The sequence below is a fragment of the Chionomys nivalis genome, chromosome 6 (assembly GCF_950005125.1).
Source record: "Chionomys nivalis chromosome 6, mChiNiv1.1, whole genome shotgun sequence".
Lineage (NCBI taxonomy): Eukaryota > Metazoa > Chordata > Mammalia > Rodentia > Cricetidae > Chionomys > Chionomys nivalis.
The window spans coordinates 35281123-35299982 of record NC_080091.1 but is presented as its reverse complement, the minus strand read 5'-3'; the positions used below and the strand labels follow the sequence as shown (position 1 = coordinate 35299982).

The 18860-nt window shown below is 47.2% G+C and overlaps 1 protein-coding gene across 2 annotated transcripts in view; it reads right to left on the bottom strand.

Annotated features, from left to right (window-relative positions):
- Positions 1 to 772: 772 nt before the first annotated feature.
- Nudcd3 (NudC domain containing 3) overlaps positions 773 to 18860 on the bottom strand; it is a 98098-nt gene continuing 80010 nt past the window's right edge. The window contains exons 5-6 of one of the 2 annotated variants that reach the window (XM_057771932.1): positions 8090 to 8278; positions 773 to 3137 (exon numbers count right to left, since the gene is read on the bottom strand). In XM_057771932.1, the coding sequence (XP_057627915.1) occupies positions 3027 to 3137; positions 8090 to 8278 (300 nt within the window). In that variant the 3' untranslated portion in view covers positions 773 to 3026. Of the gene's footprint in view, positions 3138 to 8089; positions 8279 to 14035; positions 14198 to 18860 lie in introns of those variants that run through there. The other variant, XM_057771933.1, reaches the window with a different exon arrangement.

Genomic DNA, 18860 nt, shown 5'->3' with positions numbered 1-18860 from the left:
CCGTGATGGGTCTTCTGGAATAGGGTGGAGAACAGAAAGGAATAGTCTAAGGTCTGAGTGGATTGAGTCAGATGCAGGATTATGTACTGGTGAGAGCTTGTGTTCTAAGGGCTTGGGAGCCTGGTAAACAAAGAGTGGGGATATGCCAGCTAGTTTTATGTCAACTTGATACAGCTGTAGTCATCTGAGAGGAGAGAATCTTGGTTGGAAAAGTGTCTCCAAGATCAGGTCGTTGACAAGCCTGTAGGGCATTTTCTCAACTAGTGATTGAGAAGGGAAGACCCAGCCCTCTGTGAGTGGTGCCATTCCTGGTTGATGGTCCTGAGTTCTATAAGGAAGCAGGCTGAATAAGTCATGAGAAATAAGCCAATAAGCAGCGACCCTCCACGGCCTCTGCATCAGCTCCTGCCCAGCTTGAGTCCTTGCCCTGACTTCCTTCAGCGATGGACGATAAGCAGAAGTATAAGCAAAATTATCCTTTTCTTTCCCCAAGTTACTTTTGGTTATGATGTTTCATCATAGCAATGATAACCCTGAGACAAGGGCTCTCCAGGAGGACTCTAAATGGGCCCTTAGGGTACAATAGAAGCCTAGAAACTGCCTGAAATAATACAACGGATTAATCACTTACAGAATTTCTAAAAGTAGTGACAGCCCAGATGAGAAACAACTCAGAGAATTCAATTTTGGCGTTGACAATATGTACAGGAACTCAGGACTCACAGCTAAAAGTCAAAAGCAATGGCCACCATAAGTGTCTTTCAGTGAATGTCACAGACAGACCCAAACTTGCTTAAATACAGATTTTATTGCAAACCAACACCGAGGAGTCAGAGCAGCTTTGTAGGCCGGAAACCCAACTCTCCTGGGTCTTTGGACAAAGGGGATGGAATCACCCTGCTTTCCTCAGACCTCAGCGGGTGGGATTTAGGGACCAAATTGTGGCTGTCGTGTCTAAAAAGAGAAAACAGGCAATGTGCCAGCTTCAGTGGCAGGGTGAGGCAGGACAGTGCCTTAGGGCAAAGAGCTATCTACTTGGCTGGCTAGGGTTGAGCCCCACTGTGATGAAGACATGTGGATACGGTAGCCACCACCACACCATGCACTATAACATGCCACAGGGATCACTCGCAGAGCACAGGTTCCTGCCATATGGCCTATACCTAACACTGTTCCCCAGGCTACTTTTTCTACACTGGTTTGTTTGCTGAAACAAGGCAGGGACAAAGGAGAAAAGCAACACAGAAAATAAAACCATGCCAAAGGAAGGTAAATTGCTACAGAAGTGAAACATTGTCCCAAATAAAAAGATGCAAAGCTCTCCCACTCGCTTAGTCCTTCTGGAAGACTACCCACAGGATGAGGGTCGTGAGGGAGAGAGCAGGACTGCAGAAGACTGGAGATACATACACACCATGAAACTTCCTTCATTAGGTGGGACAACTTGTATGGGACAGGGATGTGCAAATCCTAGGACCTTGATGGAAACGTCAGGAACAAGTAGCAGAAGTGTCCTGGGGATCTTGTGAGTGTGACAAATTCTTCTCCCCGAGGATGACTTCTTCAGAGAGACTTCATGACAAGTCCAGACTCCAGAGTGGGTATTTGGGGCCCACTGCTCTCCCTTGACCACCATCATGGTCTATCTGCACCCACAGATTAAGGCCCAGTATGGACTTCTTACAAGAGCCATCAGTTACCAGCTGTAAACCAGAAATCCTCAAATGACTGCAATGAACTAGTTCCTGACTATACAGTTGACGGAAGGCTTCTTGAAATAAGTCTTCAACCCACTCTCAGTGGCTCCTTCAGAGTGTGTATCAACTGCACTCAGTGCAGGGCTATTTCCAGAGGGCAGACTGTCTTGGCTTTGGTGGGTCTTAATTCTCACTGGTAGTATGGTTACCAGAGTACAGAGACCTGTACACACACACCAAGACTGAGAGCCAGGCAAACAGAGATGCCAGGCAGCAACAGGCACAGACGACCCTGTAAAAGGCTGGGACACCCAGGTCCCTGGCCCCTTGGTCAGTTCCTCACACCATGGCTGAAGGTGATCTGCAGCCACAGAGGATCTGAGTTTTAGGGAGCAGTCTGGTGATTGGCACAGGGGAATCTTCATTTTCTTGGACTCAATTATAGTTGCCTTCAAGTCAGTGGCTAAGTTTTCCTTCCTGAGGCATCCTCCACGGTCAAGGCTGCTTAGGAAATGTGGTTGACACAATCTGCCAATGAACAACTAACATGCTGTGATCTCTTCCTGAAGATACCCAGGCTTTAACACAGCACACCCAAGAAGAGGTCTTGAATAGAGCAAGTAGTGGTGTCAAGGCCCGGTCCACTTCAACAAGAACCAAAGCAAGGCAGCTACAGTCAGAGGCAGGCAGCATCCTTCCACACCTGGGTCAGAGACTTTCTCCCAACATCTCCAACAGGCAAAACGGACCCCAGTTTCTGCCATTCTGCACACGAAGCTGAGGCTGGCCAAGTGTATTCACAAAGAGATGAGCAAGAGTGAACACACAGGTCTCATCAAATGAGAGGTCCCATAGCGGTCCTAGAAGCAGCTCCACAGCCATGCCCCATCTGCCTTCATGCATGTGCCTGGTCCACACACTTCAATTTAGCTTTGTCTGAGAGCCTACTCATTCCTTATCCCTAGTCAGAAAAGCAAGCGGACTAGTGTTAAAACAACAGCAAGCAGAGAGAACAGGGGAAGAAGGAAATGCTGCCTGCAGTGGCTGGTTGCTGTGGAGACAGAACATGTGCTCCCAGTTTGCTGGGACATGTCCCTCCCTAATTTGAAACACCTTCATTTAGTGTTGGCCATAGAGACTGCCAGGCAGCTGCTGGGCCTGCACCCTCCCTAGAATAGTCTGAAGGTGCAAGGTAAGCACGGAAGGCCTGGTTCATCAGGAAAAAATTATGGTGAGTTGATCAGGAGGAGTGAGTCCCTGACATGCAGGGAGTGAAGGGGACAAGGTCTCCACCTCCCCGATGATGAGGGTTTCCTTTCCTTCTGGTCATTAAAACTGCACAGCCCCAGGGGAGATGTTGAACATGGCCGGGTCGAATCGCTGGCCTCGGAAGGGAGAGCCTTCAGCATCCCACCCCTTCTTCAGCATCTCATGGACTTTCTACAAATAGAAAATAGAGAGATTAAAGGAGATCACAGGGCACCGCATGCTTTCTCCTACAACAGACTTCCTGAAGGCCCAGAGCCATCCTGTTTCCTCGGGACCTGAGGACTTGCCTGCAGGGCCAACCGGCCAGAGGATTGCAGGCCCTGCAGTAGTTTGTGCTCAGGAGAGGCATCCCATGACCCTCTGCAAGACTATTCTCTAAGACTGAATTCCTAACTTTCCAGCTTCGGTCTCATTAAAGCACTAACTGCTGCTCATGTCCCTTTCCCATTAGTCTGTCCAAACTCCACACAACCCACAAAACCTGCAGCATTCTCCAAGGCGATGATCAAGATATGAAGATGTAGGGCCTCCGCCCCATAGGAACACAGCTAATGTGTACAGAGGTGTTCTAGCACCCCTTGCCCAAGGAGGGACATTCTTATCACTGAGAAATGCATCATCAGACAACATAGGATTGATCCAAGATGTAATGATGTAGAGGAGGAGAGAACTCAAAATGCCCAGCCATGGAACTGGCAGTCAGAAATGTCCCACTGCCTTTTGGGGACACAGTAAGAGCGGATGGACCCAGCTCTCTGCAGCCCATGGCCACTGTTGAACTATCTAACCTTTGAAGATCAGAGGCAGACTGGAGCTGTGTAGTTACAGCTGGGACAAGCAAGGAGACAGTGCTCCTGAGGGCAGCACCTGTGCCTATACTGATGGGCTGGCCTTACTCTGAGCATCTGCTTTCCTCAGCTACTACCACAAATGTACCCAAGGATAGGGTGCTCTCCTCTTGCTTCCAACCACAAAAAGCCTAACAAAATACATGGCTAGAGATTACCCCCCAATGGAGTACCTGTTGCAGACAGCCCTGCAGAACAGGTGCAGAGAACAGGTGCTGCTTCCCTTATCACAAAGATGACAGATTGAAAGTAAAGTGGAAAATTTGCACTGTCAGCAAAGTTACTGGATTCTCAGAACTATGGGCTGTTAAACAAAATCCAACCTTCCTGCTAAGAGAGGTTTTCCTTGTTTATAAACTTAAGTTAAGCAGCAATACGCACATCAAAGATACTTAGTACATAGCAGGCTCCCATCTTTGCCCATGAGAAATGTGACGCTGTATAGTTTTAAACAAACACAAGATGAGACCCGCCAGCTAAGTACACCTAGGCAGGAGGGAGGTTGATGAGGCCATCAGGAGAGCCTCAGCCAGCTGCAAGGTGAACAGCAGCTATAAGAACCTGGCGGCTGGGTGAGGACCCACTGTAGCAAGCCCAGAGGGCAAAGGGCAGGTGCCTAGGTTTGTTTTCACAATTGAGGAAGCCCATGATGCCCAAGATAAATGCTTGGCCCTTTCTGCAGAGCACAGGCAGAGATCAGACCATCCTGTGCACCACTAAGTTCACTCACAGGAAATGCTGGCACCTGCCTCTGCAACGTCAGCCACTGTTTGTTAGGTGGTAAGGGCCACCAGGCTGGAGGGATCCTAGACAGACACATCTAAGTATAGTCAGAGCAACGGCACCTGTGTACTTCTACATACCCCTCTCAATGAACACCTGCTCAAAGAAATCTCACTAGGGAAAATGAAGAGCATTCAATTTGCTGACTTTGGAAAGAAGTGACGTATAATGGCAACTTAAAGAATTCAAAATGACAGAAGAGGTATATTACCACTTCAAAATTAAAATGCTTCAAAACACAAAGCACTGGTGGCATTAGAAGCACAATTTAAAATTCTGGCAAATTTAGAAAACTTCAAGTTTACACCATAAATGGGCATCAATACAGAGCACGTTGGTAACTGTGATTGCCAATGCGCATAGCAGATGGAGGCTGATAGAAGAACCTGGCCCCGTTTCCTCTCTCTCTCTCTCTCTCTCTCTCTCTCTCTCTCTCTCTCTCTCTCTCTCTCTCTCTCTCTCTCTCTCTCTCTCTCGTAGTTAGGACTGGCAATCTTAGAGAAGTGACCTCAACCACCCACAAAACCCCAGCATGTGAGTACTGATTATGTATGTGACTAACCTGTTACATCAGGAAACACAAGGCCCTGGACCTCCCTTTCTAGTTCTGTTTCTTCGTTCAGTAAAGGAAGGTGCTAAAGATACTCTACATGGAGCCCCAGAGTGCTGAAACTTGAGCACTGACAGGTAGTGGGACATGCTCGAGTTGACTATCCATAGTTGACTATCCATGGCTAGAGGCTTCCTTGGCCATCCTGATTAGTTCAGCTCTGGTAAGGGAATCACACTGGATCCTACCATGCATTACTGGGCGTAGGCTCCTTGAAGGCGTTGTTAGGACAGCTCATCTGGGCAACACACTCATTTCCTCTATGGTCTTTGCCAGGTCCATAGCAAGTCCACAGAAGAATCAATTTAAATTCAAGACAAAGTTCTTTCCACTAGACCAAAGCATCTTCAAGGTTTTTCTTAGGGTCCGTCTTAGCTGGGCAGATGTTCAGTCTCCTCAGTTTCTCAGTGTTGGGTCATAAACAGTTGTGCGGAAGCTGCTCATCAGCCACGGACAAGTCTTCTACGCACAGTTGTAAGGACCTTGTGTTCCACACGCAGGTTTCAGCAATGTCTTGTGGGCAAAGATGGCAGTCTTCATAGAAGCCAAAACAGGGCACCCCCAAAGCCTTGCCTTTGCAGTGAGTCAGTTTCCCTGCAGCAGGTCAGGCATGGGATGATACATTAAGTGTGTGTGTGCACAGTGCACACACATGATGTTTAGCACTGCTATCTTTTGATCCTTTTACTAGCCTGTTTCAAACTGTCACCAAGGATCCTGGAGACCAGAACTTCAGAGAGCTGCCTTGGTTTACTGGAGATAAAGTACACTGCCCTATTCCCAGTCCTCAAGAGTAGGCTGGGAGGTAGCCACCAGAACAAGGAGACCTAAGACCTACAGGGATAGAAAAAAGTGGCCAGTTCCTGCAGAGGACCATTGTTGAGACTGAAAAACGAGGTTGAGCTGCTCTCTGGATAAGATCAGATTAAAGAGGCTGACCTCTTGCCTCCTTGACGACAGTTGTGTGCTTGTCCTCACTGATGCAGACTGAGTGTTTTCCATCTGTCCTTGAGGAAGGTGACACTAGGCCAGGCCAAAGGGCATCAGCACCAAAGGAAGAAAGGAGGGCTACGTATGCATGGAAACAGTGAGTGAAAGGATCAAGAGGAAGGAAGACAGCGTGGGGAGAGGGAGATAGGGAGCCCAGAACCTGACATGTCACGCAGGTCCTTCACTGCTGCTAATTCCCAGACAAGTGACACTGAGGTTGTTTTGACTTGTGTGTCAGGCAAGGGATGCAATCCCAGGGACCTTAAGACTAAGAGGTGCCAACAGTTGCTGAACCTTCTAGCTTCTCTACTATCTCATAGCTAAGAGTCTACAGAAGACATCACCGAGGTTTGGCTAATACACAAAGGCAGTTCAAGCCACAATCAATATCTATTCTCGTGTTTCTCTACAACAAACACTCAGTCACAGCATCTGGGGAAGGCACGAGGAGTCACTCATCTCTGGTCTCTCCATTCTGTGGCACTTCTCAGTGGTACTTGGTAGCTCTTCCCCCTACCTCACCCAGGATGATGGTGTCTGCACTCACTTCTCCACTCCAAACAGACCTTATGGATACATCTGACTCCTTTTGTAGACAAAGTTCTGACCCTGGACACAGGAATGAGCATCTAGATCCATAAGGTCTCAACCATAAGGCTAAGGGTCACAGATAGACCTTCTGCCCAGTGGACACAGGCCAACCTGACCGGATTACATTGTGACCAAGCAGGTCTGGCGATCTCTGCTAAAGTGAGGGCTCTAAGCTTTCCAGTTGCTGCCTAAGGACCTCTGTGTACATGGACCGGCAAAGATGTCCTCCCCCTCACCCACTCGGGGCCAGGAGAGAAGTAAACCCCATCCCCACTGCTTGAACTGCTATGAGGCATAATTCATACTCAGATATCAAAAACTCAACACTTCCTCGCTATGAAAACCAGACCATCTAACCAGGGCTATTGTGCAGAGCCTATAGCCAGTCAACCTACTCTGCCCATCATAGAACATGCTCATGACATGGCCTGGTATGGCCTAGAGGAAGAGGTAAAGATGCCAGTACTGCCTCCAAAGGTTTCTTGACCTTAGTCACAGGGAACATGTCCATGAAAACAGACTATAGTGGCCAATGCAGTAACAGAGTATATCAAAGATCACTGCTACTCTGAAGGGAAGCATGGGACAATTCATACAATCCATGAAGTAAGGCTCCTTCAGAGACAATAGGGAACACACATTAATTTCTCTAGAGTCCTGGGGGCTGGCTTCCTGTAGACAGCCTACACCAAGTCTCTAAGCCATGCTTGGTGCACACACCCGCACACGCGCGCGCGCGCTTGCGCACACACGCACACACAAAGTCTAGGTGCTACGTGGCTGGCCATTTGACAGTGAAAAGAACCTGAGGCAAAAGCCTTTTCTTCCTTAAGTAGTTATTCTTATGCAGAAGAACAATGTGTTTACCCAAACAATCATTCTTTGGCATCTGCACGGGTCAGACAGACCCAGCCTTTGGCTCTCCCAGAAGCTGCTGACCTCACACTCTCATTACAGCTCCAGCACTTCCTTCACCCACCCACCTATTCGCTCTGCACTGGCTGTTGTAGTCAGACCCTAAGTGGGTCCTGCAGCCTGGCCTCCCTCCTTCCACCATAGGGGCTCTCAGGCTCCAGGGGAGCCATTAGCACTAAACAATTCTAGGCTATGAGATGTGGCTGAGCAGCAGTGTGTACCTGTTCTAGGTGAGGAACAGATGGCATGAGCAGTTGGGCTTCCCTAGGCAGGACACCACAGAACTGCAGCAGGGCCTAAGCCAGGCCTAACATCTTCATGTCTTCTTCCCCACCAGCATGACCCACCCGCCTGCTGAAGGTACAGGAGAGGCACGGTGCTCATACCAGCTCGTGGCTCTGGGGCTTGCCCTGCAGCTTCTGGTGGTAGTCAAAAGTGAGTCTGTCCAGGACTGCCTGTTCCTCCTCATCCACAGTGGCCATGGAGCGCTCCTTGTTGATCTTGTCGATGTCAATGGGCTCTTCTCCCTCCAGGATCGCATTCCACCAGTACTCGCCAACCTTGCTCAGATTCACCTGGGACAAGGAGGGGGAAAAAACTGTATCAAGTATGACAAGAAACAGCCCAAGTCACTAGAGAAAGAATATTAGCAATGTGGACAGGGTCGACTAAGGGTCAGGCATACTGTGCTGGGGACAGAGCAAAGTACGCGAGAGGCAGATATACCAGGCTGAGCTTTAGACCTGCAACAAGGCAAGGTGGCTGCACGGGTCAAGTATGAGGTCACAACAGGAATCTCTGAGCCAGAGATCCCGCTGAGGGCACTAAGAGTCCTGCATCCTATAGATCTGAGTCCTCGGAGTCAGCATACTGTCTACCACATGTGCCCACACTTACTAGGCATCACTATTTTCTAAAGTCCTCTGATCCAGCAGGACCTGGCCCTGAGCTTTCCCATGCTGCTGCATCCCCTCCAAGGAGAACCCTATTTGGTAAGACTTTGTTTCTGCCCAATTCAATCAAGTTCCTCCCTTGGCAATGACTGTTCTTTCTTCCAAGAGCAACACTCAGTGGAGAGGTGGGACCTCTGAGATGAAGGATATAACCTGATAAATGACAGAATCTTTCAGATGACTATGGCTAAGGACCCAGGTGCCTGTTCTTCTTCATCCTTGGTACCTTCAGGAGTCCTCTAGCCCGAGTTTTTGACTTCTAATGGTTCAGAGAGGAGCCAAAGAAGAGCTGAACTCAGGCTGCAGGAATGTCTAGACATACTGTGATCAAGCAAAAACAGCACCCATCCAATATCATGCAGTAGCCCTTAGTCCTGGATCTGTAAAACTTATCACATGACCACAGAAACTCAGAAGCCAAGTAGGATTTCAGCAAGAGTGGAACAGAGAACATCAGAGGCATCTTGCAAAACTGGTATTCAAGGACAGAGCTGCTTCTGTCACAAGGACACAGTACAATAAGATGCAAGGTACACCATTCCCCAAGGCTACCGGTCAAAGAGACACACACAAGAAACTGGAGGCATTGGCAGTATCCCTCATGGTCACTGGCTGGACTCATCAGGAAACTGTTCAGAGTGGAGCAAGGTGTAATGTTTGCTCACTCTATATGATGACTCTGACGAGATAAAACAGGTCAATGCTCACAGAGGGGGCTAAGGGTAGTTGGAATTTTGAGTCACCAATCAGCTCCCAAATAAAGACATGGAGACTTATTGCTAATTATGAAAGCTCAGTCTTAGTTTAAGCTTGTCCCACCAGCTCTTTTAACTTCATTTAACCTGTTTCTATTCATCTACATTTTGCCTTAGGGCCTTTTACCTTTCTTTCATTCTGTATGTCCTGCTTTCCTGGTTCCTCTCTGTCTGTCTGGCCGGCCCCTGGGGTCTCTTCCCACGACCCTCCAAGCCTAAAATCCTCCTCCTACTTACTCTCCCTGCCCAGAAGACACACCTACACCTCCCTCACTATTGGCCATTCAGCTTTTTATTAGATCAATCAGTTGCCTTAGGCAGGCAAGGCAAATCAGCAACACATCTTTACATAGTTAAACAAATATTCTGCAACAGTTAAGGGCTGCTAAAACTGACCTGTAGAACCCTGGGGTCAGCCCACAATACTGTTATCTAAAAGAATAGGCTGACAGTACAGGAACACTCATAGGAAGTTTCCAGAAATGAGAAAAATAACACAAAAACTTGTGTAATCATGACACAACATCAATACCTCAAAACTTCTACTCCTGATACCCAAAGCACAAGGGAATAAAAATAGGGATGAGGGACTAGAGAGATGGCTCACTGGTTAAGAGCACTGGCTGCTCTTCCAGAGACCTGGGATTGATTCCTAGCACCCACATGGTGGTTTCCAAATGTAAACACCAATTCCATGGCCTCTAACACCCTCTTCTGGCCTCTGTGAGCACTGCGTACATGTGGTACACAGAGACACATGGAGGCAAAATACCCATATACATGAAGGAAAAAAACTCCTTTTTTTAAACAGGGGAGAGCAACTGCCTATGGTGGCAGCTCCACCAGTAAATGACTTCTGCTGTTTGGTTCCCAACTTAAAACAAAGCTATTCTAGATATTCTGGTCCCTGGCCCAATACTCATGTGCAGTTTATGAGGTAGGAACCCCAAAACAGCCCCCAAAGACTCTGATACTGAGAATTCTGCCCTGTCTTTACCAAGCTTGAGGGATGAAGAACCTTCAAGTAGGAAGCTTTCTCTATTCCAGAAGAGATTCTGAGGTGTTACAGAACTGTAAACTGGCCAGGTAGAGGAGGCACACGCCTTTAATCCCAGCACTCGGGAGGCAGAGGCAGGTAGATCTCTGTGAGTTCGAGGCCGGCCTGATCTACAAAAGCTAGTTCCAGGACAGGCACCAAAGGTATAAAGAAACCTTGTCTCAAACAAACAAACAAACACCAACTGTAAATTGCTGGAAAGACAGCCTTTTGTTTTTATGAATGACGCACATGAGATCTACAATAATATGCCATCCCAGGCTCTGTAACATACATGTTGTCGTGCCTACTTAAGAAGAAGAAAAGTCTCATAAGTCAGGGCTGTGTGAATTGGAGCCTCCTTCGGCTACCAGCCCACCAGTATCGCTGCAGAGGGATGACCAAGCATATCTATAGTTCAGTTATTGCTAGCAGATCTTTGTACATCGCACAGACCAGTCTCAACTCCACCATCAGGTTCACACAGATGCTCAACATCACAGCTCCACAGACATAGTGATAAACGGAACAGAGGACAAGTCACTGGTCTGTCCTCCAGGAGAGAACGGATTATAGTTATCTGCCTGGAGTAAGGAATAAGGGAAAGGTTCACTTCCAAGTCTAAAGTGGGGGGATAGAATGGGGCTTATCCCATGCCAGATCCACATGTGCACTTAGCAAATCTAACAAAATTCATGATGAATCCTATCCCTTTTATCATTAGAAATACTTAATTTCACAGAATGTTTAACTATAGGAACATGCTCAGGTTATGCCAAAAATTCTCAAAGGTTTTTACAGCAATAAGGATCAAATTACAGGCACTGTGCATACCAGACAAGCAATCTACTACTGTGCTACATTTCGGGCTCTGTGTGCACGTGTGTGTGCTGCGTGCACACAAGTGTGTGTACAAGTGGAGAACAAATGATGCTGGGTATTTTCCACTATTGTTCTCCACTCTATGAAGTTAGGCTAGCTGGCCAGTGAGCTCCTGAGATCTGCCCCGCTTCCCGTAACAAACACAAGCAGCCATGCCAGGTTGTGGCTGTTGTTTTCTATTATTAAAAAAAAAAAAAAATCCACAACATGAACACTGGAGATTCAAATTCAGGTCTTCATGCTTGTATAGCAAGTGTACTATGTCATCTCTCAAGCCCTTTAGTTCCCCCATACAACTATTAATGCTTTTGTCTCTTTAGATTTCACACAAATGATGTTGTTTTGTATCTGGCTTATATCACTTAGTATGAAGTTTTAGAGGATCATCTGTGTTGTAGCATGTATCAGAACTTCATTCCTCTCCATGCCTAACATTCCCCTGAATGAGCCTTCCACAGTCTACTGATCCATTTTCTGTTGATGGACACTTCCCCACCTTTTGACGATAGTGAATAATGTTGCTACTTGTATGGGTTCCTAATTTCAATTGCCTTGGTGTTTACCTAGGAATGGAGTTACTGGGGCACTTGGAACATCTACTTCATGTTTCAAGAAATCCCCAGATTGTTTCCCACTAGAACTGTATCACTTCCACATCCTGGCACTGCACAAGGAAGGGGTTCGGGTCTCTACTCCCTCATGGACATTTGGGATGCATTTTCAAGGGTGTGGAAGCTCGCCTGTTATTCCTTTGCCTGACTACATGTAAGCATACAAGCTCCAGTGACTTCTTTCCTGCTAAGGTTTAGGCTGCTCTTGGTGCTAGAGCAGCAGACAGCACTGAAGTTCCTGGAAAACCCAAAATGTTGTTTCCAAAACTTTTTTGAATCCTCTGAGATTATCTTCTTCCACTCTATTTCTAAAGACTAAGTAAGGCTGCACTTTAGTGTGACCATCATCCTCATCCTTCACTGGCCTGGCCTCCTTTTCCAGAGCTTCCTCGGAGCATCTCATGCCCTGCTCTGGCTCCTTACCCTCACACCCAGAGTCCACCCTCTCTCTTTAAATAGCGTATGTCCCAGAAGTCTTAGCAGACAAGTTCCTTGGAACATCACTGACTTCCTTGAGTGCTACTTCTAGGGAACTCAGGTAAGACACTCTGGGAACCTAGTCTTTCAAGCAAACAATGTGGCTTGAATACACACAACTCTCTGGAGGTAGGGTAGGGTGTTCTCAACACTAAAGACAGAACCAGAGTTGGGTGAGAACAGAGGAGAAACACTCTTGGAACAGACTTCATGGGTTCCTAGCTAGAGACCACACCCTCACAAAACTAGTCCCATGGTTTGCTTAAATTAACTGTTTTGGTTTAACATTTTGTTACTTTTTAACAAGTCAGGCTTGTGGAGGTGTAGTTTGCACACAGTAAACCTCACCCTGTTGCAGTTTCATCTCCTCCAGCCTCCACTACAACCCACCCACACCCAGGCCCCTCCTTCCACTTCAGTCTGCATTGCTCATCTTGCAGTCCAGCTTGTCCACGTCCAGGATGTCTTCCCCACTGAAACCCACAGCTTGTGGGCGTGTACACATTTCCTTTCTGGAGCCTGTGGGCTATGAGCGTGGCCAGGCTACTCCATGATGCAGGTGATCACTATCTGTCCATAGCCATGGAGGTGCTCCTAGGGTTTGGCAGATAGGCAGGAAGCCGCTGTAAGGATTTTCGTGATTCCATTTCCTGGGAGCGCAGTGAAGGTCAGCAGGGCTGCAATGTGAGCCCATCGGCTATGCTCACCACCTCACTCTCATGGCTGCAGTGAGGAGTTCAGGGCACCACAGCTCCTCCAAGTTGAGCACTGTGAGCTTCTTAGCAGCCACTCTCGTAGGCATAAAAGGCATCTCGCTGTAATTTTTACTTTATTTCTTTGATGACGCTGAGTTTCATTGTGTACTTGCTAGCCCACTCATTTCTTATTTGCAAATAACTTCAAATTTACACATTGTTCAAAGTATAGGCAGCCACATGGGCATTTAGCAGCTCTGTGCCTGCACTGTCCCATTCTGTATGTATGTTTGCATAAACAACAAATAATGGTTTCTCTGAACCACTTTATCCCGAGTTACCTCCTAAGACTAGACAGGTCTTTTGAAGTAACAGACTGGCTGGCCTAGCTTCCCACAGCACAGGACTCTGGTCTGCTCTGCTCTGCTCAGGACCATGCCCACAGTGTTCTCTCCTGAGGTGTGTCTCTGGCCTACCAGCAGGAATCTCACAAGGATGTTTGTTCCCTCTTGCCCCAGGCCTCTTCACATTGTCACCAGTGTCATCTTCCCCCACAGGTCTGGACACCTGACCTTAAACTCAGCCTCTCCTTGATGACAGGGCATGGGCACTACTAAAGTGAGCCTTCTCTACAAGGGAACTGCCTGCCACCTTCCTCCTTTCTCAGTGGCTTAGAAAGTCACTCTGAACCATCCTTCATTGGGTCAAAATGAGATGGTACTCTAAAAGGTACACTGTGGCCTCACCATTTCCTGGATACACTCTCATTTTCCAGATCCTCTTTTATCTAACTGGTCCCACAATAATTTCCCAGAGGGACCCCAGACCGTCACTGACCGAACAGTGCTCCCAAAATGTCCTCACAGAAACTTCACCCTCAGTATGAATAAACTTACCTCAGCATCCCCCGATCTGTGCCGATGACTCACCAGCATTTATATCCCTTTCCTTCCTTAGTAACGGAACCTCATTTCTATTCAGGGAAGCACTGTGCCCAGTGAGGATGGCTTTATTCCTCGCAGCTGCCCGTGTGATTGAGTTTGGGCCAACGGGAATGTTGTGGGACGTTCCTTCCAGGAAGGCACCTTGGAACAAGGGCAGATAATGGGGTGAGATGACAGCATGGCGGGTGCACCTGCTCAGCTCGACACCCACTGTGGGGAAGAAAGGTGGGGCAGCCTCTGACTCCTGTGGGTGTGCTGCGAGCCACCACCACACAAACAGACTCCTGATCTTCAGTGTCATCAACTGCCTTGGTAGCTTAAGAGATTCAAGCAGAACTGAGACACTGCACAGGTCAGAGGACATGGGGGCAGAATACAGCTATACTCTGTTGAGTGGGGACAACAAATGATAGAAGCTATATACTGCTTTCTTCCTACCACCCAGGAGGAGGGACTGAGGGCCCATCCACTGCTCAGCACAGTCCTGCTTTCATTTGGAACAAAAACTCTTAGCCTTCTATGTGAGTTCAAGCCTCAGCTCCTCCCTGCTGGCATCCAGGACAGAATGATGTTAAGAATCATGATAAAACTGGAAACAGGACTCAGCCTGGAGATGGCATCACACTAAAGGTGGGCTCACATTCCAGTTCACATACATCCCAGGTTGGGGTGCTAAAATGCCAAAATGCTAAAAATAACTTAATCTGTAGCTTCCATTCTGGATTTATAAAGAAGTATGGTAAATGATATGCAAGGATAGCCTCACAGGCCAGGAAAGGTGGCTTGTGAGGCAGTAAGGGACAAGGGACCACTTCATCCTTGAAAGAACAATGAGAGCTGTCCAGACAAACTGGCAAGGAAAATGAAGGAGTCCCTGGCTGAGAAGGCAGGGGATGACACATCACCGGCACCACTCTAGAAATGCTGTACTGTTCAGGGAGAGCCACAGCAGTAATCATCCTGGGATTCCACTTTCTGAGAAATAATAACTTCAGGAAATCATCTCAATACAGGCAGGGAGGTGCAGCTTGTATAAAAATACTCACAGTGCTAAAAAAAATCATAAATAAACACAGTGCAGTAAGTTTTAAAGCCTGAACTCCAACATCTATTTATTCAGAAAATAGTCTAGAGCTATCTAATCAGTGCTAAATAGTCTGTGTGCACGATGTCAGCACATGAAGATGTGTGTGGGGAATGGCATTCACCTCTCAGGCAGCTCCAACCACCTTTCCAACACAGCCATGGCTGAGAGCCCTGAAGCAGAGCATGCCGCCTGCCTACAGCTACCCACACAATGCAGAGGGCAGCCAGCCTGCCAGTTCTCCACAGGGAGGAAGAAATGAGGACAATGCACAAGATCAGTGCCTGGCTTCTGGAACCAAATGAAGAATCAGGAAAAGTAGCTGGTGCCGTTGCCACGGCTGATTTTACATCTCCGTAACCAGGCAAGGAGCTTGCCTGAGTCAAGAAGTCTCATTTAACATTCTCAAGTGTAGGAGGGAGGGAGGCAAGAACTGTCACACGGTTTTAGCTGCCACCCCTGCCTGCCCTGACTGTCTGGTGTGGGATCCACCGCAAAAGGGAGGAGAAACAGGACACGTGGAAGGTGCTGAGAAGCAAGTGGCATGTCTGCATTCCCCTGCTGTGAGGTGAGAAGGTCAGAAGCTCTTATTGTAGAGTCTGGGGTATCAATAACAGCTCCAATGTCACTCCTCTTCACAGAGGCTGCAAGGTTCCTAATGTGAGAACGCCCAAGGGCTGCTATGACAAAAATCAGACTGGGTGAGGACTGAGTACTTAAAATGTCACCCATTCATTCTTGTAGTTCTGGAGCCCAGATGTCCAAAATCAAGGAGTAGGCATGGTGTTGGCTTCTTTCAGCTTCTGGTGGCTGCTGGAATCCCTTGGTTTATGCCCACATCATTCTAGTCTTTGCCTGGTCTTCATGAGAACTTCTTTGTCCATCTCTTCTTCCGCCTCTTTGAAAGGTGTCTTTCAAATTCAGGGGTCACCCAGGGAATCCAGAATGACCTCATTCTTAATTACACCTGCAAAGTCCTTTTCTCCAAAAGAGGCCATATCCACAGGTCATCTTCCTAAGCCCAACAAGAAGCAGTAAGTAGGCATGTGGAGATCAGAAGCCAGGTGCTCATCCCAAAATCATACAAAACTCAACCATGGCTACAATGACGACTCACAGGCAGGCCCCCCGATAGTTAAGCAACCTTTTCTTGATCCATATGCTGGGTTCACACAGCAGATGCAATGTGTTGAGGGGAACAAAAATAGGCCCTTCATGAAGAAAAATAATATGCTCAATAATTTACAGGATTGTCTCATGTATGTAATCAGAAGAGAAAAAAAACTAGCCCCAATAGGTCATCAATAAATAAAGTAAAAACACACCAAACCTTTAGTGTCTGTAACTGGACACATTCTATAACATACAGCACTTACATGCGAAGGCTTCATGGTAAAAGGAGGTAGAAGACCAGTCCTGCACCTCTCATCAGGAAGGGACCCCAAGTACAGACAATGACCCAGGCTGATGAGAGGGCCAAAGAAGTGATTATAATGCCCATGGCTCCTCTTTTTCAAATCCCTTACTGTCCACAAGTGATGCTCCCCTAAAAATAAAATCCATCCAATAATAGTACCAGCAACTCTGAAGGACAGGGACTAACGGGTGTGGTATCTCAAGGGCTTTTCTTTGGCTCTACTAGAGATGGCACAGCACCCACAGAAGTCATGTTTATGGCGGCATCTAAATGCAGCTAGTTGGTTCTTTTCATAAACTCTGCAGACAATAGGTATCTGGCAAAAATCAAACCAAAACCCAAACAGCAACTGGTACACAAGTAAGCCCAGTCCATAGCAGAACATGGATGAAGAGTCCTCAGGAAACGTGTGCATGGATACCAGGAATGAGGATCTTCCGTCTGACTGTCCTCTCCAGGATGGCTGTCTAGCTGTCTCCAGTCACCTAATGAGAGTGCAGGTACAGCACACAGTGTCTCCCGCCTGGGGGAGGTATCACCCACATCAATCCGACACGAGAGCTTCTCAGAACCACTAGGATCAGCTCCCTTCCCTCTTCACCTTAGTTTTTCTCCTTGCCTGGAAAGGTCACTTTTCCTAGCCCTTCAAGAGAGAAAATTCCAGCCAGGCATGGCTTTGAGGCTCAATCCCACACTTGGACAAAAACAACCTCAAGATCCTGACTTCTAAGACTCTATGAAGAATCAGTGTATCATGTATCTCATAAAGCACCTGAGCCAACACGTGTTACATATATGTTAGCAATTAATGAAGACGTTAGCGTTTGGGCTATCACCGCATCCTATTTTTAGAATTTTATATGATTTTTTAAAAATTGTTTCTGTGTGTATGTGTGTGTGTGTATACATACATGCGTGTGTCATGGTACACATACAGAGAGAGGTCAGGGAATAACTTGTGGAAATCAGTTTTCTCCCTTCATCATATGAATGCTAAAGACTGAAATCAGGTCTTTAGGCTTGGTGGAAAGCATCCTTACTTACTGAGCAATCTTGCTGGCCCAGTGTTTTGTTTGTTTCCTCTTGAGATATTTTCTTGCTATGCAATCCAGACGGGCTCAAAACTAATGGAAACCCTTCTGCCTCAGCCTCTCAAGTGCAAGGAGCATAGGTATTAAGTCACAATGTATGACTCCATCCTATTTCACCAGTATGGACATGCCCTCCAAAAGTAACATGGCTCTGGACTATTTATATAAAGCTCTTAGAGGTAATTTAATAGCAATCATATTTTATAGACAAAGTAAAAGGAATAAATTCCAAGTACACAGCTTCTGATCCCAGTGGATTCTGAATACAGATGGAGCCTGTGAGCCCAAAGACCATTCCTATGGGGAATGCTGCTAGTTTCTGAGCAACACACAGCACTTGGAAAGGCATCACAGTATGGAGCTGGGCAGAGTTAGGAACCTAACTCATTCCATACTCTGCCAAGGCAAAAGTCAGGGCTGTCACAGAACTCACAGTCCTTGAAGGCAGCAGCCCTAGAATCAGATAACTCTAGCATGGTACTCACAGCAGCCACGGGCAGTGCCTGCCAAGAGCAAGGCGGTGCTGCCATGTTACTCATGCTCCAGAACCGCCTGACCAGGAGACTTCAAGAGCACCTGGAAGCTCAAGTAGCGTGCCAAGGAAAGGAGTTGGGGTGCTCAGAGCTAGGAGTCCAATACAGTACCATTAGCATGCAGCCTTTAGAGGTCAGGAAAAGGGAGAAAGGACTGAGCTGCCAAACCCAAGAAGGTTACATTAGGGTTCTCCAAAGAAACAGAACAAGTAAGAGGACACACATGGACATATAATACATATCAAATTGGCTCACATGATTACAGGTACAAAGCCAGGGAAGTCAGACCCTCAGAATGAGAGAGATGTATAGTGTAGAACTTCAGTTAGCTACTGAAGGCTCAAGGGTCACTCATACAAAATCCTAGAGATATAAGGAAAAAGAACCTAGAGTCTGATATCCAAGGCTTTTGTCTTTATATATAGTAAAGTGGGTTCTCAGGAAATGTTTCTCTTCCTCCACATCATGTTCAGTCTGAGTCTAGCCTATTGGATGGTTCTGTATTGCCGAAACTCAGGGTAGGCCTTCCCCTCTTGGATTACTGACACACATGAAAGTTGTCTCTGAAACATCTTTGCACACGCGCCCATGCCTTACCAGTTTATTCAACCCAATCATGCTGGCACCCAAAGTCAACCTTCAGAGGCAATGGGCACACTGTAGGCAGAAGAGTATTTTG